A 23343-nucleotide genomic window follows, 5' to 3' on the forward strand; every position below is an offset into this window, starting at 1 on the left:
CAAAGAAATGTCTTAAATGTTGAAATAAGGCCTAAGTGTTGGTATTTTAACAGGTGGAATTGATGCCCTTGTGTGCTATTTAAAAGGTAGATTCTTGAAGCCAAAAATGTAATATTTAACTTTTTTGATTGATAAATGTTCTGTCATTCTCCCCCTCCCATGCAATGGCAATATCAGAATTATTTTCCCTGAATAGAGTGAGCTGTTAGGATTTTTATCGTAACTAAGAATTTGTACCTGTAATGGGCTGCTCGCTAGGTGGAATGTTTACAGTTTGACTTTGTCTAGAGATTCTCATATTCAATCATTTCAGACTGCTTTTCTTTTCCATTATTTGTCCTTTGTATTCTTTCCTTCACTTCTGCATCTGAAAGGTCCTTTCTCGTCCTCAAATGGTTGTGTTGGTTCTCCACCTCATCTGGACATCTTTGACATGAAGCCTGTTGAAGAAGCTGTAAAATCTACCACCCCTTTCATCAATTCTACTTTTTCCTCCAAACAAACGGTGGAACTGTTTAGTGGTAAAGCAAACAAACCCCATGTAATTTCTATGCAGCTGGAGATGATAATGCTAATAAATTGGGCCATGTAATCTTTCTTGTGGTTTGGACCAAACTTCACTTTTTATTAACAAGTGAAGATGGTGCATTAATTCCAGATGTATTAAACTATATGTTTCCTTAAAGTTTTATTCCTACAGTTGAAATAACTCATTGTTTTGTTCAGTTTGTACACCCTAGACATCCTAAGACTTGCAATGCTGCTGGAATTTTTGCTGCTTTCTTTCAAACTGCAGCCTCCTTTCTATTTTGTAATGGGGAATGCAGGAGTTACTTGAGCTTTTCAAATTTGTTAAATAAATTTTAAAAGCTTCCTTTTTTATTACTTAAATTCTTATTTTTTAATGGCAGACTTAATTCTTGGGTCCCTCTTCCTTTTTCTCTTTTTAACTGATCTTATTTTCTTCTCTTTCTTTTTATGAAGATGACTTTAGTGGTCATAAACCTACATACGCTTCTCTGTATCATCCTCTGACTGTTGATGGTAATTTTCTTTTCTTTTAGTAAACATTCTGGTTTCATTGTAATAAGTTATATTGCTCCATGGGTTTAATTGCTCTAAACTTTTTTTCCCTAGGTTTTCCTCTTCATTCAGCTCCTCCAAGTACCACCTCTTCAACAATTAATGTGGACTTTGATGCTGTTTTTGGAGGAAAATCTACAGCACCAGAGTACAGGACTACAAGTGGTAAAAACTACCTTATGACTAATTTACACCCTACAGGCAACAGTTGCTTAACAATTTAGCATAATTGCTATTGCAGTTCAAAATCTAATAATGTAATACATTTGCAAGCTGATTATAGGGCTGATAAGATAACAGGCAATCAACTGAATTGTAGTTATTTACTTTAAAATTAGCTTTGACTAATCTCATATACTGTGTAATAACTGTTTCCTCTCTTTTTGGGGGAATGAACTTTGAATGTGGCCCACTGGATACCTCTTAACGGGTAAGCTTACATTATTCTGTTTTCAGTGGGTATGACTTCAGTGCTTTCTCTTGATACATATAGATACATAGAGTTCCCTCTAACTTCATTGAGTGGAGTTGTACTTAGAAAAATGCGAAACTGGTTGCATGTATTTGTTGCTTGAAGAGTAGCTGAGTTATGATCTTTCTCTTGCTTGGTGCTGTTTTGCTATGTGAATGTATTGCTGTATGTCCTTAGGAACGTATAGCAAAGGAACTCTTGTGTACATTCAGGGTGCTAGCAGTATCATGAAATTACTGCTATATTGTTTCCAAGTGCTCTTGTAACACTATCTTTAACAACCGTTCTTCAGTTTTAGGGGAGATTCATCTTAATTCAAAAATACCATCAGTCACTGCTGAAGTAAAATTAAAGATTGTACTAGATTAATAGCTACAATATAGTATTCCATAAAAAAGAAAGAGGCTAAGCTATGCTTCTGTCTGAGCCTTAAACACTTCCAGCATGTTGAAACTTTGCATATAGATACTCAAACTATTTAGCGTTCTATAAAGAAAATACCTCCCTGGCATATGGATGTGTTTTTCTATTAAATGCAATATAACTGATTTGTCAACAGTTGCTTTTATGTTCTTTGTTTAGTTTTTAACTTTCTAGATGATGTATTGCAACCCACAGTACCACCACAAAATCAAAAAGCCGCTTTAGCCAGCCAGCAAAGTGGAAAAATTTTTGCAAATGACCTTGATTCTTCACTGGCTAATCTAGTGGGAAGTAAGTGTGAAGCTTTAACTATCCCATTTGCTACTGAAAACAAAACAAGCTTCCCCCCCTGCCCCCCCCCCCCTAAATAAATTAAAAATACTTAGGGATTTTGTCGGTTTCTCCTTCCCCCCAGATCTTGGCTTTGGAGGAACTCCATCCAAAAAGTAAGTGCAAATATGTATTTATAATATTGTCACATGATTATTTGGTAGCCTCTGGCACAGTTTACCAGTACTAACATGGCAAGAGTCTCAACTCTTGAAAGTAATGAAGTACCAAGAACAGCATTGAAACAGTGAGTTTGCGGTCAGTCACCATAACACAGTCAACCTTAACTTTTGAAGTAATTCACTTCAGTTTCTCAATTGCTGTATTTTTATGAAGCACCATAAAAAAACTTGCAGTTACATAAAACTGTAGTTAATCATCATGCTGTACAGTGCTGTAATGATAGTTTACTTTTAACACAAAACAGAACCCCCAGACTTCATATTTACTGGAACAGATATAGAAGTAGTTACTGAAATCCTGAGTGTTTCTTGCAACCATAGATTTCAGCTGTGTATTAAGGCATGTTTTGATTTTCTGTTATGTTGTTGTTACTCTAGCTGTTGACTCTCTGTGAAAACTAACACCACATTTTCATTTCAGATCAGATATGCAGTGGACCCAGCCCACAGAGAAAAAACTTACTGGTGGAACAAACTGGCAAGCAAAAACAAGCACATCAACCACGTGGAACCCTACTCCCTTACCCACTATTCCACATATGGTAATTTCTGTACTACTTGAATCATGTTTCATTTTCATAAATGCTAATTCCTTGCTTGAAGTAACTTAAGCATTAGCAAAGGCTGTTTGGGACAAGACTTGGGGGCAGGGGGGAATGCGTGTAGGATCACCTCTCAAGCTGGATGAGGTAGGGGTTTTAGTGTGTGTTATTTCCCCTAACTGTAAAATTTGTCCATGAAAGACTTAAATAACCAGCCTTTCACTTGAGACATATCTCATCTCATAAGTTCTTTTTGAATTGAAGCAAATGACCCCAAACCTGAAAATTTGATGTGCATGTTTGAGATCCTCTCACATCCATACACGCACCAGAATGTGTTTCAAGGGCAAAACTGCTGTTCCTTCCAGTTTTCACTCCTTTTTCAGTTTTATCACATGAAACACTGCTACAGCTCCTGCAAGGCATCCTAATTATTAGGCCAGGCAGCACTTTGGAATTTTGAAAATGCTCAGCAGCAACTTTGTATTTTTAACACAGTATAAAATACTAAGTGGAAGTTTTATCGTTATTTAAATGAAGAATTTTCATTCCTTGGGCGGATATTTGTAGGCAACTGAGTTTTCCTATGCTTATAGAAGAGATTTTTTTTTTCAAGTATCTTCTATTCATACATATTCATACAAATATGAACCACTTCTGAAATAAAGCTGCCTTAGAGGGAAGTAGAATGTTCATGTTGGTTATACGTACATACAACTAGGGTAATTACCACATTTGCTTTGAATTTTTGGACTGCTGTCTGACTTTATTTTACAATATTTATAGTTTTGCCTGTAATGCCCATTTTCCTCATCTTATGTGAGTATGTTCATTCAGAATTACCAAAGTTGAACAGAATATTAAATTCAGTAGTGGACTCGAAACCAAAACTCAAAAATTCTGTATGAGAGGATCTCTCAGTTGTATAGCACTTTTATGTGAGATTTCTGAGACCATAAAATCTATTTATCCCCTCCTGGTGCTCTAGAACATGCTGTTGGTGCTGATGCATTTTTATTTCGGAAAGATAGAGGGCACCTTGGCACACTGATCGCTGTGGATTTGGGTTTTGTGTTTCTATTTCATGTGTTCATGTTTAATACTTTCTGGTCTAAGCCTTTTATGCCAGGTATCTGCTCACTCATTTACTTGGAATTCTGACAAACTATGATGCAAATGACTAGCTCAGTTATGAGTGTCTTTAAAATCAGTGCTCCAGTATTGAAAAGGTCTAACTGTCCTGGCTTGATCTGTGGCATTCAGGGTACTAACCCTCCAGTTCATGTGTAGTCTGCATAGTCTTTCATAGTGAAGTACTCTAATTAGCACTCCATTTTTAATATCACTAGCATTACTTAACAATGCATGGCCATATGAAGTGCATGCATCACTGTGCCTGTGAACATAACCTGATATAAGTTATTGCTGGCATAGGATGCTCCTTTTTTTTTTTTTTTCTTATTGTGATATGTTGCAGACATCAGAAGTTAGTATGTGAGCAACATTTACCTGACTAAACATATTTTGCTATTAGTTTCTTAAGCTGAATGGTCACTGGCTTGGGTTTTTTCTATGCCCTTCTCACGTGTAGTGGGAGGACAAAGGCGTATTGCATGCCATGCCATCTAAAAGCTTCTCACACCATGTTTATGCGAGCAATATACTCAAATCTGTCTAGATTTGGTAAAATTTCGATTTTTGCTTTAAGTAGTATTATTGATAGATTTCTAGGCAGGGAACCTATCTTAAATTAACAGGCATAGTTGCTGATGTTATTGCCGTTGCACTTTTTTCCTCCCATTCTAATTGTTTTAATAAATCGGTTGAGTATAATTACAGACAGTTATGGTACTGGACTTGAATCCATCCCTTGGTTAGAATTTCCAGTTTGAATACCTCCTTAAATAATTTTCTGTCCTTACTCCTTTTGCTGTGCCAGAATGGAGTACACTATCCTGGATATGTAAGTCCATTTCTTGTAAATACATTGGTTATTTAAAGCAATGAAAAATACATATTTGTCATGGTTTTATATATATATTACTAGTATGTCTGAGCTTATCTAAAATACGTGAAAATTGTCTTCATTGAAGGTACCTGCTCCTATCACATACCCATTGACCACGCCTCAAGTGCCTGTATATGGAATGGTAAGAAATGTGATTGTCTTATATTCCTGAAAAACCTAGTTGTGTCCTCTAGTGAGTTGCATGGCAGGCACTGTTGTGCTCAAATCACCCTGCAACTTACATGTACTGTTTCATAAGGTCAATAGCGTGTGAAATCTGATAGCTTTTTTACACTGCATTGGATGAGATTACTTTAAATTTAATACAGTGAGTTTTTTTAAAAGTTTTAACTTTACTACATGTGTGTGTCTATAGGCTTTTTTTCTACTAACTTAGAATGCAAAAAGTTGTGTCTTCTAGAAGTAGTTTGAATTTTATATATGTGTTTTGTGGGGGTTTTGTTTTTCTAACAGGTACCTCCTCAGGTTGGAGCTGCTCCTTTGATGGCACCTCAGTCAATGATGTATACGCAGCCGGGTTTAAGGCCAACAAATCCTTTTGCACCTGTTTCTGAAACTCAGGTGAACTGTTTTCTTTAATCTTGAGACCGTACTGAAACTTTAGTCTTGGTAAAAGCAACCAAATGCTTCCTGAAGGGCTTAGAATATATTTCTGCTTTTGAAAGTGAAGGATTCCTCAGTTAAAGGCAACAGCTTTTGCTGGCAAGGAGGCAAATTCAGATGGTGTGAGCATGCATATGTAGGAAGCAAGGAAGAAAGTAAAATTTAAATATTTAGTGGCTAACTTTTTTCTCTGTGTCAATATTAAGAAAATGGGAGTGGTGAAGACACATAGAATTTAAACTTCTTATGACATTAGCTGGATACTTGGTTTAGTCATACTGACTAGAGCAGTGGTGAAAGCTTTCTGAAGGATCAGCTGGTAAGGCAATAAAAAAGGCATGGACAAGAGCTCACTTAAGTTGAAGAAACTGTGTACTCCTGTCATCCAGATATGTTGGTCTTTATGTTCTTCAGGGATGTTTTGAAATGCCAAAGCCAATAGTCTTAACTTGCAAGTAACAAGGCAGTTGAGTAAATTCATAATTCTAAAACACTGAGAAATCATGTGTTATGTAAGTGGCATTAATATGTAATCTCTGCTTCACAGATACAGTTTATGTAGAGCCGCCAAAGCAGCAAGATGTGAGAACAACCAAATACTGGTAAAAAAAAGAAAAGACTGCATTTCAATCTTCCCATGATGTATTCCTGAGCAGGGCAACTGTTTCTTGCCTGTGTAATACAATACTATTTTGAATTGCAATGCTTTAGAGATTCTTGTTTATAATAGTCACTGCAGTGTGAAGTAATGTTTGTTCACTGATTTATTTTTTTTTTTTTTACCTTTTTTAACTGCTCAGCAGAAAACTGTATTTTGAGGTTGACTCGGAAGGTGCAAGATGGATTATGTATCATCTCCAATAATGAGAAGAGGGGTTACGTGATTGCTCTACAACCTTACTCATCAGTGGATTACCTTAGGAAGTTACCTGAGGATGTCAAAGCTATTTATTTTTTCCATAAATTTTGTGGCTGTTGTAACCAAGACACAAGACAGATGAAGTTGAGCAATAAAATTTTTATGTGCTCTAATAAATACTCTGATAGAGCAATGCTTGCATTATCATAAGGAAAATATTGTGTGAAATCAGACAGCTTTTTCAAATTAGAATAGCTTATAGTAATTTGCAAACTTTATAATGTGAGTTTGAAATGCTGTGAATCAACAAGATATATACATATTATATATATACATATATATATTAAAAAAAATAAATTGCTCCATTGGTATGTCAGTGTTACATGGCTAGTTTAAAGAGCCAGGCTCTGATACAGGCTGAAAGTCTGTGGTGGAGTAGGGGAAACAAGTGTGTTACGGAACAGCATGTGCAGCCTCCAACAGGTGTCTGTAGCTGCACTTCCATCGAGTATCTTCTCTGCAGTTAGCATTTTTCATAGCTCAAGGGAGAGTAGCTTTGGTGGCCAGTGAGTGAAGGTATCCTTAAGAACAGCAAATGGAAGCAGTTAGAAAATCATGTTGCTAACTGCGAAAGAGGCAAGAGATCCAATTACATTTTTTTTTTAATCCATGAGGTCAAAAGAAGCAAACTTTGCAATAGTGCTGACACTTGCGAACTGGCAACTATACTGAAATTATCCAGCTGTAGAGAATAGCTTGTGCTGCTTTTCTGAAATACAAACCTAGCTGTAAACCATATAAAAGTAATTATTTTTAAATGTGTAAATATGTGCAGACTTTTAGATAAACTTTTCTTTAATGCTGCAGTAATCTTTTTCATCTGTAGTAATGTCAAGGTAAAAATGCTATGTTAAGAAATCCGGACTCCTTTTGAGAGGAAAATCTTTTACATCAGCTAATTTATGAAGTACGCTATTCATGATGGGTCAGATGTATAGAGACTTCTGGCACATCTTTTGTATTTTACAATCTTCCTCCAAATCTGAAATCGGCTTTGAAAATGCCTTATCTTGTATTTTTCAGTGTCTGGTAAAACCTGATAGCATTAAAAAACAACAACTACAAATAATAAATGGAATTGGGAGCAACCTTTCTTCCAGAAGTTTTGTGGCAGAACACAGCGAAAAGCTCTCCTGTAAAATGACTTTACTAATGATAATATTAAAGCTGAATTTTCAAAAAATGAATAGTTTTCTATTGTTAAAATAAACAGACCTCCAGAGTAGCATGTCTTTTATCTTCTGGAGAGTCTGTAAGTGCAGAAATATCTCTGACTCTCACTGTAAATGCAAATAGGCCTGAGAATCTTGTCAAACTGTCCTGTAGAGAATTTCTAAAATACAGCATCTTCTTCACAGTGGGAACAAGCCTTTTTCTAAACGCTTAATTCTGCCCAAAGAGTGCAAAAGTAGTATTTCTTAACCCTATGGAAATATTTTTGCCAAGTGAAACGGCTCAAAAGAAACAAAATTAAAAATCCACCTCCCAACCTTTGGAATCTGTAACCACTAACTTCCTGGGAAATGTAACCTTGTAGAAATCTAAAACTCTTTGAGTTTCTGAATGTGTATTGATTTTGATTTTGATTTTTTTAAAAAAAGAATTTGGACCATTATATAGCAATGTGATGTTCAAGTCTGAATTACAAAGGGCTTCAAGCTTTAATCCACCTTTATTGGGTTGAACAATTGTACAATTTTAAGCCAATGAGTTATTCAGTGCCTATAGTTACCCTCCACGTGATGAGGGAATAGATGCCATTTAGAATGGGTCATTGTGTTGAGGGGACTGTTTGTTTTGGAAATAGTGAATTCCATTGATTTATTCAGCATTGAAAAGTCTTGAGTTCAAATTAGACCAGTACCTGTAGTAATAAATGTCTGGGCATTAATGACAGAGCTGAGGGCGCTACAAGCAGGCAGTTTCTGGCACTGTAAGCTGTTAGGTCTCTTTCTCATACTGAGTTGTATTAAGTAATAATCCATTATTTTAATAAAATATGCAAATAAATGCCTGGCAAACAGTATATATTTGTTAAACTTTATTGCAGAGCATTCTGAATATCTGGAGTGTACTTCGCTCAGAAATGGATTTAGTACTAGGTATAGTTTGCACTACTTCTGATTTGCTCTGGATTTTTTAATGCTGCTTTGGTATGCTTTCTTGTAGCAAAGCTGTCTGATACCAATTCATTTAGTATTAAAAAAGGAGAAACAGCCACAAAGTACATCCTAAAAACTTTATAAGCTACCTTCTTTTTAGTCTCGTTCAGAATGTTTGGTACATTGAAACACAGCTTTCAGATGGATCCTTATGAAGAAAAAAAACTGATTTACTTGCTTCTTGCTGCACGAAAGGGCACAGGGCTCCTTCTTGCCAGTCCCTTCCTTGTGCACATGTTGGAACGCATAAAATGGCAGAGTGCTGTCTTTTAAATAATGTAGTTCATACATAAGTTTTAAAAAAAACCCCACCAACAACTTGGGCTGCCGTCAGAGCTTTTATTTGCTCAGAAAACAAGTTCTCCAGAAAACCACTTTGAAGACGAAGGTTGTTGCTGAGGCTAACTGTGGTAGCTCACAAGAGCTGCAAATAGTAGTTGTGATGAGTAAAACACTGAAGAGAGATGTATATAAATGTGACTTTCCCTTTTGTTTCCTTCCAACTGGTTTGATCAGAATCCTGTTCTGAATACTTCAGAAAGCAGATAACTAAGATTTCCTCCTTGTTCGGACAAGCATGGAGTGACGACTTTAAAGTATGCTGTGCGCTTGGCATTGTTGTACTCTAGCGGGTCACTCGAGCCTAACTGTTGGGACTTGGTGCTGCTACAGGGAGGCTGTCTTTCATGGGATATACCATAAGATAACTTCTGGGGGGATTTGGAAAGGCTGATTGTGTTAGGCCTGTTGGACTTGAAAGTGTACCTCTTTTGAAATAACTGGGGTTTTCTAATGTTCTCTAGGTATAGTTTGACTTCACCTCCAAGAAGTTACTGATTTATTTTTTATTTTTTTTTTAATTTTGGACACGTACTAGAGAAATCTCAGTTCTGTGCACATAGTGGTGGGATACTTGTAGGTAAACAAATAACAAATGGACTTCTGTTTATAAAACAAAACCAAACACACACAAAGAAACCCCAATTAAAAACCCTTCTGACTACAAGACTGAATACAGGGTGTATCCCCATCTGGGTTTTTTGATGTGTGGCAGGGAGGGTGGGGTTACAATTAGAATAGTATGCACTGTGGATCGGTGCTTGTGCTTAATTTGTACATAAAAAGGAAAACTTTGTTTTGAGTAGTTTGTATTGTAAGGACAACATCTAAAGGCACTGTGTATCAGTCATTTATTTCCATTTAAAAGATTATATTTTTGAGCAATGGAAACTACGTTATCATTTATACATTACTGATAGCTAGGAATATAGAAAACCTGTTGCTATTACTCTGAAGATGTATCTGACTTGTCATTAATCTATATAAATCACTGCATCGCTACTTTTATGCAGATTCTCATGATCGTTTATTTAAAGAGATTGTAGTAGCTGGTACAGTTACAGCAGGAATTGTAACATCAGATCTTTCAGTAGATCTCAAACATGTATCCTTGTGATCGAGTTGAATACTTTACCAAATGTTTGGCTGGAATGTCATCTCGGAGCAATGACAAAATAGGTGCTGGAACAGATTTCCCTCACCCCCAGCCCCACTTTACATTATTTATTTAATAGGTCTCGTTTTGTATGTTATGTTTTTCCCCATAACAGGTTTGTGCCTTTTATTGGATATTTATTTAAAAGGAGCTACTATAATTTAGGTTGTTCAGGCATTTTTTCAGATGTATTCTTGTACAGCTCTTCCTTTACGTGAGTTCCTTCATTTTATAAGAATACAGAATGTGCGGAAAATATACTAGCCACAAACTGGAAAAAAATTTTTGAGGGTTTATGTTCTGTGAATTAATTTTTTTTTAAAAAAAAAAAAAAGCCTAAGCACAAGACTGGCTGTGTCGGTATTTTAATTGCGGAACTTCACAATTTGTTAATACACAAACTGTTTGTTTTTTAAAAACTGCTCATATCCAATTATTTGATGAAACAAGTTTTGGAAAAAAAAAATAAACTTTGGCACATGCAAGGTGTGTGCGTGTCTGTGCTCGTTCTTTAGGCGGTGCTCGGGCTTAGGGCTCCGTGTGATGCTCACGGCAACGGCTGCGGGGCTGCCGAAGCAATTACTCCGCTCCCTTGGGATTTACGCGGGGGTGCGCCTGGTTTCGGTGATCGGTGGGGCTCGGTCACCGGGCCCCAACGCCGCCGTGTCCGGCTCCCCGGGCCCGGTGGGGGGCGCGGAGGCTGCCGCCGCGCCGCCCGTGGCCGTGTAAGCCCTCCGCATCAAGGAGCGGCGGCGCGGAACGTTCTCCCCGCGGAGCCTTTACTCCCGGTAGCTGCGGCTCCTCCTCCCCGACGGGGCCGCCTCGGCCACCGCCTTTCGAACAGCTGCTTTTGGGTTTCGTGGCGGTGGTAGGTCGGGTGCCAGCGTGGGGGCAGCACCGTGGCCGCCCTTTCTCCCGCGGGCCCTGCGCCCCCCGGGGCGGCGCCGGGGACACGGCGCGTACCGCCCGGGCAGACGCTGCCGCTCAGCCTCCGCAGCGGCGCACCGCACAGAACGTACGGAGTAACGAGGCGGCGGCGGCGGGCTCGGCTTGTTCTACCCGAGCGGTGCCGGGCGCGGGGACGGCAGGCGCAGGCACACGCGTGCTATGGGGCGCAGCCGCGCCTCGCCGCAGGCAGCGGGCACCGCCTCGTGCCGGCCACCGCCCCGCCTACCGCCCTCATTCCCGCCTGCGCCTCGGCGCGTCACTCAAAGCCCGACAGCCAATGGGTGGGGCCGCGCTCGGCGCTGGCGTGATGACGTACCGCGGCGGCGTCCCGGCGAAGGCCGCGCGCGCACCATCGGTTCCCCAAGATGGCGGCGGCCACCAGCGGCGAGACGGGGTGCGGCGAGGCGGCGGCGGGCGAGAAGCGCGGCCCCCTCGGCATCCCCGAGGCGGTCTTCGTGGTGAGCGGCGGCTCCGCGCCCCGGCGGCGGGTTGGCGGGGGGGAGGGGGGAGATGGGGGCCGCGTTCCGGCGGCTGGGCCCGGCCCCTGCGAGGCGGTACCTGCGGCGGGGCCGCGGCCTGGCGAGCGGGCGGCGCCTGAGGGAGCGCGACCGGCGGGGCTGCCCCTCACGGCCCGTCCCGCTGCGGGGCCGAGTGGGAGCTGCCAGCCCGGGCCGCCCCGCCGCTCCCCCCGGCTGCCCCGCGGGCCCGGCCCGTTCTGCCGCGCTCCCCTCCGAACCGGGCGAGCGCCTCAGCGCCGGGGGCGGGCGGTGCCTCGGCCCTGAGGGATTCCATGGGGTGGATCCGCTTTGTATAGAGTCTGCCTTGGCGTTATTAAGGATTAAGGCACTTTACAGTGAGCTCAAATCCCCCTTTGAAGCGTTACCGTGCTATTTCCCTGGCCAGCTCGCACACCAGCGAGGAGCGTGTGGCGAGTGAGCCCCCGTCACCCTGCCGAGCCACGGCTCCTCCCGGTGCCTGCCTGGGTCACCTCGGGCCGAGCCACGGCTCCTCCCGGTGCCTGCCTGGGTCACCTCGGGCCGAGCCACGGCTCCTCCCGGTGCCTGCCTGCATCACCTCGGGCCGAGCCACGGCTCCTCCCGGTGCCTGCCTGCATCACCTCGGGCCGAGCCACGGCTCCTCCCGGTGCCTGCCTGCATCACCTCGGGCCGAGCCACGGCTCCTCCCGGTGCCTGCCTGCATCACCTCGGGCCGAGCCACGGCTCCTCCCGGTGCCTGCCTGCATCACCTCGGGCCGAGCCACGGCTTCTCCCGGTGCCTGCCTGCATCACCTCGGGCCGAGCCACGGCTCCTCCCGGTGCCTGCCTGCATCACCTCGGGCAGCGCCGTCCCGCGCTCCTGGCGCCCTTCCCTGCGCCTTCCTCGCGTCGGCTTGTTCTTGACTGCTGAGCGGCATCGCTCTTCGGAAGCCACCGCGGTGTCCAGCCAGGTTTCCTGACTCCTCAAAAACCGACAGATGTGTGTCTTTTGGGAAACAGGCAGAACGTCTTTATCTGACTTTAAAAAGGTCATTTACCAGGCATCTAATAATTCTGTTGACTGGTTGAAAAGAAGAATTCATCGACTTACAGAATGACATGATGTTGAAATTATCTGTTGTTCGCTTTCTGCTATAAGCTAGCTTGCCTTGATTGCTACTTTATGTTGTTTGATCAATATGTATCGATCCAAGTGGCTATACCTGCCTGCCTCGGTGTCATCTTGAAACAGCAGATATCTGCCCTGAATGCTCTTTATTGTACTGCTTTATTACTGGGATTTTCTTGGACTTTGAAGATCTGTATTTCTCAGATCTGTCTTGTTATCTTTACCAGAGCTACTTGGACCGATTAGGTGTGGTTGCTTTTATAGAAATAAATGGATTTGACTTGCATTTTGGTATGTCTAGGTGTAGTGCAGTGCTTGTATTACCTGTGTCTTACTAGGGCATAGGCCCTGAACAAAGGGGTACAGCACACTTGTTTTCAGTGCATCCAGGTCCTGCTTTTCTTTATATTCTCTAACAATTATTGTGGTCTGGCAAATCTTATTGGGATTAAAGCTGTTGCTACTGGCAGCTACCTTCTTTCCACCTCCTTATGGGAGACTAATGTAGATGCAAGCGAAAGGAAAGGGCCATGACTTCAGCTGCCCTGCAAGACCTCATGATCGTCATGATAGAGGAGAACCTGTGGTACTGTGCTGACTCCACAGTGGAGGTGACCACCCTGGCAGGGAGCAGGAGATACCCTCACAGTGTTTGTTGAGGCTGGTTATTTGTCACATCCCTCATTTTCATGCCAGTAGCTGTCAATGCAGTTCATGTTCAGTTCCACCTTGTTCCCTTCTGACACTTGTGTCTGAAGTATCTCATATGCTGTACCGTGCGACCTGGGCGAGTTCTGTTCTCGTTCTGTGCCTCTGTTCAGTTCTTTGTAATCTGGTGTCTGGATCTAAACCCCATTGCTAAAACCCTAGCTCTCGGTTTTGAGGTGCTCTAATCAAATACACATGTCTCTTCATAAGAGATCCTTGATGATGGATCTTGGAGTACTTGGATGTAGATGTTAAAATAGACCTCTTTTATTCAAAATCAGCATATGCTGATTTTAATGGTATTCTGCTCCATAAAGTGAAATTACTAGTGTCTAGAGAGTTGTTTTCACTACAGGTAGTTTCTTCAGAAAATAGGTCTCTGTTTCAAAAACATTGTGTACTGTCGTGATGATAAAGACTTGCTGATCACTTGCTTGAGACACCACACTCCCCACCTCCTCCCCATGCTATGTGGGGCAGTCTTTCAGTGAAACTTATTTTCAAAGATGTTTTCTTTGAGTGTCTTGATTCAGTAGAGGCTTTTCAAACACTTTATGGCAGATACCTTTTCTTAGGCATTGCTCTGTAGCTTCTTGTACCTCTCCAGATTGTAAGTGACATTAAGCACTAACTCGGGCTTTTACTGGAGTTTAAAACCCACTCCAAATAATACTTCCAACTCTGTTTTCTTTTGAGCCATTGTCCACATGTTTCCAGATAAAATGCCTTCCTTATTCTGCCTTCCTTGGCATGTGTGGGAGTGGGAGAACAGGGAATGCAAATCTGTCCCTTTTGTCTTGTTCTCTGCATGTGCCCATAGGTGATGATAGCTCTCCGCAGAAGCAGAGTGAGTGGCTGCAGCTCTTTTTTTGGATCATCACTCAGAAGATAAACATCAGGCCACATGAAAATGTGCTATTCTGCTGTATTTCAGGGCTTCTACAGAGTGTTCCTCTGGCTTTGCTTGAAGTTTGCAGACTGTGTTACCTTTACGGTATGCAACAATGGTGTTTTGCCAGTGAATTTTCTTCCTGAAAAGATAAAGATGAGTTTGGGCAGGTCCTTGCAGAGCCCATAAGGTCATTCTGCAGGTGAGGTGTGGTGTGACACACCATGAAGCATGGGTCCTAATGGCATTGACACCCAGCTCTGCTTCGGAGCTGTTTGGTTCGAGCTGAGAACAGTGACCGTGTCCCAGCCTTGCAGTTGGGTAAGGCAAGCCAAAAGCCCACCCAGCGGGGCTTGGAAGTTGCAGTTGGAAAACCTGGGTGGTAAATCTGAGCCCGCCTGGGGCACTATGTAGTGGTAGGAGATCACCAGTATACAGAGGGCCTGGGTTCACTTCTCAGCATCTTCGTTTCAGGAGGGGCTTGGGTTCTGTCTTGTCTCTCTGTACAAGCAGACGTTATCTGAGGAAGAGGTGGGGTGCTGGGCAGTGTGTGGGGTGAGTTGTTGCCCACCTGCTTTTTCTTTCTGTCTTGGGTGATTTACGTGAGCAGAACAGCTTCCACAAGAGGGAGTTTCATTTCAGAACATCCTCAGGCCTCACTTCTACAACAATTGCCCGAATCTAATCCTTGGGTTTTTTGCTTAGAGCTTCTCCAGGGGCTTCATCAGGAGGCAGGAATGCTGCTCATTCTGTTGTTGGGAGGTAGCTTAAGGCATTCCTCAGGCTAGTTAGTCTGACGTGTTCTCGAGTTCTGTTGTACCACCTAGGTCTTGCTGCCTGCTGAAGTCTGTTGTCGAGTCTGTATTTCTGCTGCAGACTTCCTTAATGATAAGGAAGGTGGGTGACTTCTTACCAGGTTCAGTAATTTCATGGTAAGTTTCTTTAGCCAAGGGAACTTAGGAGTCGTAATGAGGGGAACCAGCTGTATGTCTGATGTTACTTTAGTAACGTATCAGAGTCTTTTTCTGACGTGAAGCTATGGAATGGAAACGCCTGGTTGAAAAGGAGAGGCTGAAGAGGCCTATAGTAGACTTCCATCAGATTTTACAGAGCTATATAGACAAATAAGGACAGAATTACCGCAGCGGACAAGTGTGGCCCTTTTTGAATTATGCGTAGGTAAATGCTGTCAAGGACAGAACCGTGTGGTTGATCTCTGGCCCCACGTGCCTTTCAGGAGGCTGAGAACATTGCCCCCAGGCAGATGAACTGCTTCCTGGGAGTTTGCCAGAGGCACTTGTGGAGGTCAGCATCCTTGCCTGCTCAGGCCTGTCTTCTCCAGCTACTTTTCCAGTCGATGGTGGGACTGGCTGGAATTGTTTTCTAGAGGTTTCTTTGGCTTCCTGCTGACTCTAGAAGGAGCTTTGGAAGAGAAGCTGTTTACTACCATAAAGCCTGCCTGAGCAGACACTGCCGTTTCCCCCCCTCGCTTTGCCTCTTTCTCTGCTACACCATGCTTGATCAGGCCATGATTCTTTTCCTTCATCGCTCTTATGTGAAATAGTTTGCAACGTGGTTAGCCACAGGGAAGCATTATCCCTGCTTTACAGGTAGGGAAGCAAGGTTTAGCCATGGTCTGAGGAAATCCATCCCCGTTTGGTGTTACTTGACAATGGCCAGGGCTGAAAGTGCCACTAACAAGGTGCTAGCAGATATGGTTATGAAATAATCCTTGCACCTATTCTGTAGTTTCCTACCCAAAAAAGGGGGGAGGGGGAAGTGAAAAGGTGGCTAAGTAAGAAAGGAAACAAAACGATTTTGTGCTTCACTACAGAAAAAACAAAGTTTGTTTCATGTAGAAACCCCTCTAGACTTAGCAGCTGCAGTGGGATGATAGCATGTCTGTATCTAGGATTTGTGTAAAACTCTTCTAACACTGAGGGTTTCTTTCTCCCCTTAAAGGAAGATGTAGATTCTTTTATGAAACAGCCTGGAAATGAGACAGCAGATGTAGTTCTTAAGAAGTTGGATGAGCAGTATCAGAAGTATAAATTTTTGGAACTTAATCTTGCTCAAAAGAAAAGGAGGTAAGTCATAATTTTTGCAGAATTGGGAAATGTTTAGCACAGTTCTATTTTTTTAAAAATGTAAGTCTAGTGTTTTTTTTCATATCCCAAGAAGTAAAAAGTGGACATTAGGAGACCTAGTATTTGCGGTGCTTTCAGGAAAGCCCAGGGTTTTTTTCTTTCCTCTTCCTGAGAATTACATGCAAAAGGATTTACAATATTGCTGAATTGGTCCTTAGCCTTTAAAGGCCAAAACCTACTGCGATAGTCTCTTAATTTTGTTAGCCTAGTATAAATACTTTTTTTTGTCAAAAGATTACTGTATCAAGCCTGTAACTTCGGGTTTAGTAATCTCATCTGTCTTCAGTGGCTTCAGTCCTGATGTGAAGCTAGGCAAGAAGCAAAATTTTCAAAGCTTCAAGTAATGTTTTATTTAGATTAAACTTCTTTCATGGACAAATAGTCCTCGCAGTTTCTGTCTGGAGGCCGCTTTGGCAGCCGCTGCTGTCTGAGCCTGCTGGCTGCAGGGGAGGGTGGCCTGGAAGGGCCTGGGGACCTCAGCGTCCTCGCTATGGGAGGGCCTGGGGACCCCAGCGTCTGTGCTAGGCTGTCAAGGAGAAGGGGTGCCCTGGACTCTGGAGAGAGCTTGTGTTTTAACAGTGTCAAGTCTCGTAGTGCTAAACTGTTGGTCAGAATAGTTTGTGGACCTCGGAAGAAACACACTTGTTTTGTTTGACCTACAGTGGTTTTTATCTGTATTTCTACTGAGGTTTCCCTCTCCTCCAGGGAGATCAGAAATAGGCAAAAATAGACCGTTTTAGCAAACAGCTGTCTGTTACCGTGAGTATGTGTTTGTTCCAGTTTGAAAGCTGTGTGTATTGCTGCGCTTCAGAAACCCAGTGAGCCACAGAATGGGAAGAGGCAGGTGAAGCTGTAGCTGAGGTGCCTTTATATGCCATATCTTTCAAATCTGCATTTGTAAGCCTGGAAAGATGTTAAGCATTTCAAGTTTTAAAATGGAGGTTGGATTGTATAATAAAACTGATCACTTGTTTAGGAAACTTTGTGTCTCTGTAAAATAATAAATTATGACTGTTGTTAATTCACAGGCTAAAAAGTCAGATTCCTGAAATTAAACAGACATTAGAAATTTTAAAACACATGCAGAAGAAAAAGGTAAACTATTTTGAATATCTAATGAGTATAAGAAAAGCTAACTACCTTTCCACCCTAACAGAACACATTGCAAGAAATGTTTTGGAGAGCACACTTAATATGCCTTTATAAATAACAGAATTGTTTTTAAAGGTATGTAGTACTTTTTGAAAGCTAGTTCAAAAAACATTAATGTTTGGAATGCAAACTTCACTTTTAATAGCGTGTAGATTGCAGCTAAGCTTTGACCTCACCTGTATTCTTTATGGAGATTTCTGCATTGTGTGTATATATATATATCTCTCTTTTTAAAATGCGTTATTCTTGGAGCTCTAACTTTAATGTTGAAGTAAAATTACATAGAGTTCCACCAAAGTTAATAAGGTATTGATGGCAAAAAGCAGAAAAGTGTGCTCTGTACTGTAAGTTTTGTGTCTTTGACAGAAGTTTCCAGTGAAAATAGCAATTTTAAGTTTTATCATTTGTCTTAAGGATTCCACAAATCCAATGGAAACCAGATTTTTATTGGCAGATAATCTCTACTGCAAAGCTTCAGTTCCTCCTACAGATAAAGTTTGTTTGTGGTTGGGGGTAAGTAAAATGGAACTTTCTCTGAAACTGTTTAACTAACTTTAAAAGGGCTTATAAAAGACAGTGTTCGTTGCTGTCTCATCTGTACTTGTGGCTATGGGCATAACTGTTCATGTGTGCATAGCAGAGCCGTGCCCTGTCAGCAGGGCAAATCTAGCGAGACAATTTCAATGCGCTGGTGAAGGCTTCACGTTCAGTTTTATTTGGTGCCTGAACAGTAAGACTTCAGGAAACTGTGATTTTGCTGGATTGTTCTTTCCAAAAAGCATTTTCATGAATGTTTTCTTTATCACTTCTATCACTCTGTCATTCAAATTACCATCCAGCGTTGCCTGGGATAGGAGTGGGCCCAGCAAAATAACTTAGTTTGGCAAGTAGCTTCCCATCTTCTCTGTTATTTGTATTTAGCATCTTGCTTTCCCTTTTCATGCACGTTTTTAGGGAAAGATGGGATTTCTGTTACTCACAGGTACCTGCCAGCATTTAGAGTGGAATTTGTGCTAGACTGGTGGGATCTGAGCTCAAAACACAGATCCCGAAGTCCTTAAGCAGTATTAGGTTGAGATACTTTGTATCAGAAGCTTCCTTATATGTGGAGATCACCTGCTAATGTTTATTGTGAGACTTCTAAATCCGGGATGTTCCCAGATCCCTGGGTTGGCTGCCAAACAAAACTGCTTGGCTAGGACAGAAACATTGTTGACATGTGCAGCATCCGAACTCACTGGGCAGCGACTCCCAACCTCTCCCACTTCTTTCCTATCCTAAAAGGATTTGTCCGATACCTGTGGCTTGTAGGAGACTGTTTTCAGAATTCACAACCGGTGACTTTCATGGAGCATCCCAGGTTTATTTTGTAACACAGGAAGTTCATCCTATTGCTGGTTTATACAGAAAAGCTATAACGAAATGCCATGAGCGGTTTATTATATGTAGGTGTTCTTGGCCTTCTGCCTTTATCCTCCTTGTTGCTTACAGTCTGCATGTGGGGCTGTGCATATTATTATTATTGGGGAAACTATGTCTTCTAGCTATTTTAAAAGAAGAATGGCTTCTCTCTCTTGCAGCTCTGTTTAGTGCTCCTGGGAGCCTGTCTAGTTAGTGGTATGTGGCTGTGGCTCTGCTCACTGCACAGTTCTTGAGTGGCACAGAGCTTCACTGGGGCATCTTCACTCGATACTGCTCTTTTTATCTCTTCATGTGGTAGCTTCTTACTGAAATCAAGAGTTGTAGATTAAAAAACCACCATGATATAGGGTAGGGCTTTTGTACTCGGTGTATCTTTAAATACCTGTAAAACTTCTTGCTAATGACCAATGCCATTAGGCTGTGTGCCAGTGTTCCACACAGAGATCCTAAGGTTAATCTTGAACACAATAAAAATTGTTTCTAGAGTTGTGTGGCACTTGAAAGGTGCTGCTAAGAAAAGTGAAGTTTCTCGCTTTTCCAATATGTTGGAGATACTGATACCTGACAGGCTAAATGCAGTACACGGGGAGAGAAATCCCATATTGCTTAGCTATAGGAAGAGAGCTTAAGTCACTAGGGGGGTTTATTACTCGGTTACTGAGGTGGTGGGGGCCTCAGGTGGATGCTGGTGTTGCTTGTCTTCAGTCTCGTTGTCTTGGCCTGTCAGGACAGCCTTTTGTTAATGTGATAAGTTATAAACAACAGCCCGAAATGAGCCTGCTACGGCTTATTCCTTACGATGCAAGAGTAAAAGTGTTTATCGATCTTTCTTTTTCTTAGGCCAATGTGATGCTTGAATACGATATTGATGAAGCTCAGGCTCTGTTAGAGAAGAATTTGTCAACAGCCACAAGAAACCTTGATCTTCTAGAGGAAGACCTGGATTTTCTTAGAGATCAGTTCACCACTACAGAAGTCAGTATCCTTTTTTTTTAATCTGTGGGTGAAGGGGTGTGTACCAAAGGTAACGTACAGCTAATAACCCATTTCCGGAGTTGCGTTTATCTGAGGCTAGCTGCCCTTAAAATTCTGTAGCACTCCAGGAACCTGACCTTTCCCAGCAGCAGAAGGGGATACTGTGTTTCCAGTGCGGAGCTTAGGGTTGGTGTTTGATGTCACAAAGCTTGTGTTTGTCACTGGGTCCCCCAAAACCTGCTGCGGTGGTTGCACACCTGGACTGGGAGCGAGTTGGAAGTGTGGATGGGTGCTGTGGATTGATCGCCAGGGGACCATTTCAAAGCAAAGGGGACTCTTCCTTCCCCTCTAAAGCGTATGAATATTGTTCTTCAGGCTATTGCTGATCACACCCGATTGAGCCACTATTGCGGTGTTCTGCAGGCAACCCAAGGTGCTGCAGCAAGCCTGGCGCTAGCTGAGGCGTTGCTCAACTTGGGGGGGGGGGGGGGGGGTATTATCACGAACCACCTCCAGGGGTGTGGGATTTTCTTTTACACTTGCTACTTAAAAACTATTTTAATGATGAGCGTAGCCGTCAACTGAGGCATTAAGCTTAGTAAATGAAAGCACAACTACCTGTTTGTTCAGGTTGATGCTTAAGCTGCCATAGTGCTGTGGGAAGTTACGCATGCCCGAAATAGGCAAATACACCTGATAGGGGCAGGTTGACTGAAACCAGAAAAGAATGGCTGTGAGTAAAACTGAGAGTGTCTTTCTCTGTTATATCCTTTTGGAGGTTTTAGAGTAAATGGTATAAATGTTGCAGTTATTAGTGTTCCTGTGTGTTAAGGCTTTACATGAAGTCGGCTCTTTCATTAAATCGTTTCTGTATTGACTGGTAAAGTGATTGAAGTGTGGCCAACTGTATACCCTGCTTTTTCCCTTTTCTTTCTTTTTTTTTTTTCCTCCCCTTTGCTGAATGCATGAATTATTTCCTTAATTACACACCCTCAGATATGGCTAGAGTTTATAATTGGGATGTAAAGAGAAGAAACAAGCAAGACCCTTCAAAAAACAAAGCATAGTTTTGCCAATTTTAAATGTGGTTTCAATTTCCAAATACTTTTTATTTAAACACCCCCAAAGTTCATTCTTAAGGGACTGAGTTACTTTAAGCATTTCAGTTGATGGTAAAATATATAAAAACTAATGGTGAGCACCATTTTATTTATTTGTAAACTCAAAATTTAGTTTCGTGCATGCTTCATGAAATGAATTATTTGAAAAGGCACCACACAGTCCAGCAAAGGCCATTAGTATTTTGATCAGGCCAGTCTGTCGTAAGTAGGTTTCTACCTGAGCACTTGTCTGAAAAGTCGAGAGGGGCATGTATGAAATGGAGTGTGACATTTTAGCGGGTTAAGGTAACGCAGGGGTTTCCTTTTGCATCTCTGCGTACAGCAGATGAAGTCAGAAGTCGATTTGGGCTGGGAAGACATGCAGCTGTAATGTTCTAGGAAACAGAAAATACAGTGAAGTCTTGGATTTTGTTTCAGTCAGTTAATTGGCAGCACCAATCTGCAAGCATTCCTGGATATCCACTTCGGATAAACTTGTTTTTAATAATTATTGGTTAGTTAACTGCCTGTTACTGAACTCTCAGCACTTTACATACAAGAGTTTGTGACTTGTCTTCAGAGAAGCGTGGTAAATGGAGTAAACAGCACAAGCCTGGGTCAAGACCGCAGGCGATCTCGCCCTGTTCTTTTTCATACATGTGCACACGTTGCTTATTTTTGCAAATGCATTGATCAAGGACCCCAAAATGCTGATAGCCTGTAATCATGAACCCCCCTATTTATGATCCCTCAGACAAGAAGTCCAGTTCAAAAAATGTCTTAATGCTCTCAGTCTCCCAGGTGGTGAAACCTGTATTAGGTGAGGATGGCTTACTGAAGCATGACTTCTGGTGTTTACAGTTGGAATATTTTTTTGGTTCTTACCAAGCCTTGCAAGATTGTTGCCTTTTACCTCTGCAGTCTCTTTCCAAAATGAAATGCTCAGTGGTGATGTCAGTGGCTAATATTCACATTCTGTGACTGAGAATACAGGTTTCGCTGCGAAATAAATGCAAATGTTAACTGTTCAATCTTCATGTAAGAAACAATATACCTGTAAATTTTTTGTACTTTTATTTCATGATATTAAAATAGTAAAACTAAACAGTTGTGGCAAACAGCTGTTTTTGTGCATCTTTCTTGGTGGGAGAAGGTCATGAATCTGATGTTGATCTCTTGTTTCCTTCCTTTAACTGGGGGCAGGGGGGTGAAAAAATTCAGTTGAAGCAGCAAAGTGACAAGTGTAGCTGCCAAATACGGGCTTGATTGAGATGGGCAGCGTGAGTCAGCACATCCCAGCTTGTGAATACGAGCAACGGCTGTGACAGCACTGTGGCTGTAAAAGAGGGTGAGCTGCAGGAATGGGCGTAAGCCAGGTGAATCCTTAACTGCTGCTCACAGGTAAGTACCTGGGCTCGGCTCGGGCAATGCCGTTTGTTCCAGTGCTTTGGCTGCAGCAGGGAAGCGTTTACATCTCAAGCGTTACGTGACTGAACAGGTACCTGCCCGCTGCCACGCGGGGCTGAGCGTGGGGCTGCTCAGGCTGCAGGCTGCTTCTCTCCCTCTTGTTTTAAGAGCATCAGCAATGATGGGAAAGGCAGCTGCAAACGCGTCCTGATTTCTCTTGCAATTTTCTCTTCAATTTGGATTAATGAGATCCCAACAGGCTAAAGCGTGCTCCCCCTCCCCCTGGCTGGTCCTAGGGCGGCAGGCGCCTGCCTTTGTTGCGCACAATGAAATGACGAGTTAAGCATTTCTGCACCGGCAAAACAAGTGCTGCGTGCAGCTGCCAGCGACGCGACGGGGGTGCGACGGGGGTGGCAGCACTAGAGCTGGAAGCGCTCAGCAGGTTTCAAAGGTAGCTGGCTGGGGGGAAGGGGGATGGGAGGTGGCTGTGGCCATCCTAAAGCTCGTTGTGGGGTGGTGGTACAAAGTAGATTAAAAAACCCAAAGCTCATAGACAAGAAAAACTTTTCTGTGACTGACCCCGCGTTGCTCTGTCCTTTGTTGTGAAGTGGGTTTGCAGAAGCTGCTGTAGCCACTGTGACACCAGTCCTGCCTGCTGCTGCCAAAGTCCGCCCGGCAGGACCAAGGCTGGATTTGGCCGCTGCTGCAGGGAGCTGGGGTTTTGTTTTGGGCTTTTTTGTTTCATTTTAG

The 23343-nt window shown here is 42.5% G+C and overlaps 2 protein-coding genes across 8 annotated transcripts in view; both read left to right on the plus strand.

Moving 5' to 3' along the window:
• Nucleotides 1-10729, plus strand: part of LOC130158624 (phosphatidylinositol-binding clathrin assembly protein-like) — a 34004-nt gene extending 23275 nt beyond the window's left edge. For 2 of the 7 annotated variants that reach the window (XM_056359399.1, XM_056359403.1), the window contains exons 13-21: nucleotides 375-521; nucleotides 985-1044; nucleotides 1138-1248; nucleotides 2153-2269; nucleotides 2394-2424; nucleotides 2912-3032; nucleotides 5126-5182; nucleotides 5515-5622; nucleotides 6212-10729. In XM_056359399.1, the coding sequence (XP_056215374.1) occupies nucleotides 375-521; nucleotides 985-1044; nucleotides 1138-1248; nucleotides 2153-2269; nucleotides 2394-2424; nucleotides 2912-3032; nucleotides 5126-5182; nucleotides 5515-5622; nucleotides 6212-6226 (767 nt within the window). In that variant the 3' untranslated portion in view covers nucleotides 6227-10729. Of the gene's footprint in view, nucleotides 1-374; nucleotides 522-984; nucleotides 1045-1137; nucleotides 1249-1518; nucleotides 1965-2152; nucleotides 2270-2393; nucleotides 2425-2911; nucleotides 3033-5125; nucleotides 5183-5514; nucleotides 5623-6211 lie in introns of those variants that run through there. The other 5 variants (XM_056359400.1, XM_056359401.1, XM_056359402.1 and 2 more) reach the window with 5 other exon arrangements.
• A 761-nt stretch (nucleotides 10730-11490) lies between these two features.
• VBP1 (VHL binding protein 1) lies at nucleotides 11491-22304 on the plus strand. The gene is made up of 6 exons (XM_056359598.1): nucleotides 11491-11646; nucleotides 16353-16477; nucleotides 17566-17632; nucleotides 18104-18202; nucleotides 19952-20090; nucleotides 21083-22304. Exons 1-6 carry the CDS (start codon nucleotides 11554-11556, stop codon nucleotides 21151-21153), a joined length of 594 nt encoding a protein of 197 aa, XP_056215573.1. The 5' UTR covers nucleotides 11491-11553; the 3' UTR covers nucleotides 21154-22304.
• The last annotated feature ends 1039 nt before the right edge of the window (nucleotides 22305-23343 follow it).

This window comes from Falco biarmicus, chromosome 14 (assembly GCF_023638135.1).
Source record: "Falco biarmicus isolate bFalBia1 chromosome 14, bFalBia1.pri, whole genome shotgun sequence".
Lineage (NCBI taxonomy): Eukaryota > Metazoa > Chordata > Aves > Falconiformes > Falconidae > Falco > Falco biarmicus.

Excerpts from the sequence above, each read along its gene's own strand:
- VBP1 (XM_056359598.1), top strand. The coding sequence starts at position 11,554 with ATGGCGGCGGCCACCAGCGGCGAGACGGGGTGCGGCGAGGCGGCGGCG. Across the intron at positions 16,478-17,565 it reads CTTGCTCAAAAGAAAAGGAG|GCTAAAAAGTCAGATTCCTG; the intron begins GTAAGTCATAAT and ends GTTAATTCACAG. Across the intron at positions 20,091-21,082 it reads GTTCACCACTACAGAAGTCA|ATATGGCTAGAGTTTATAAT; the intron begins GTATCCTTTTTT and ends ACACACCCTCAG.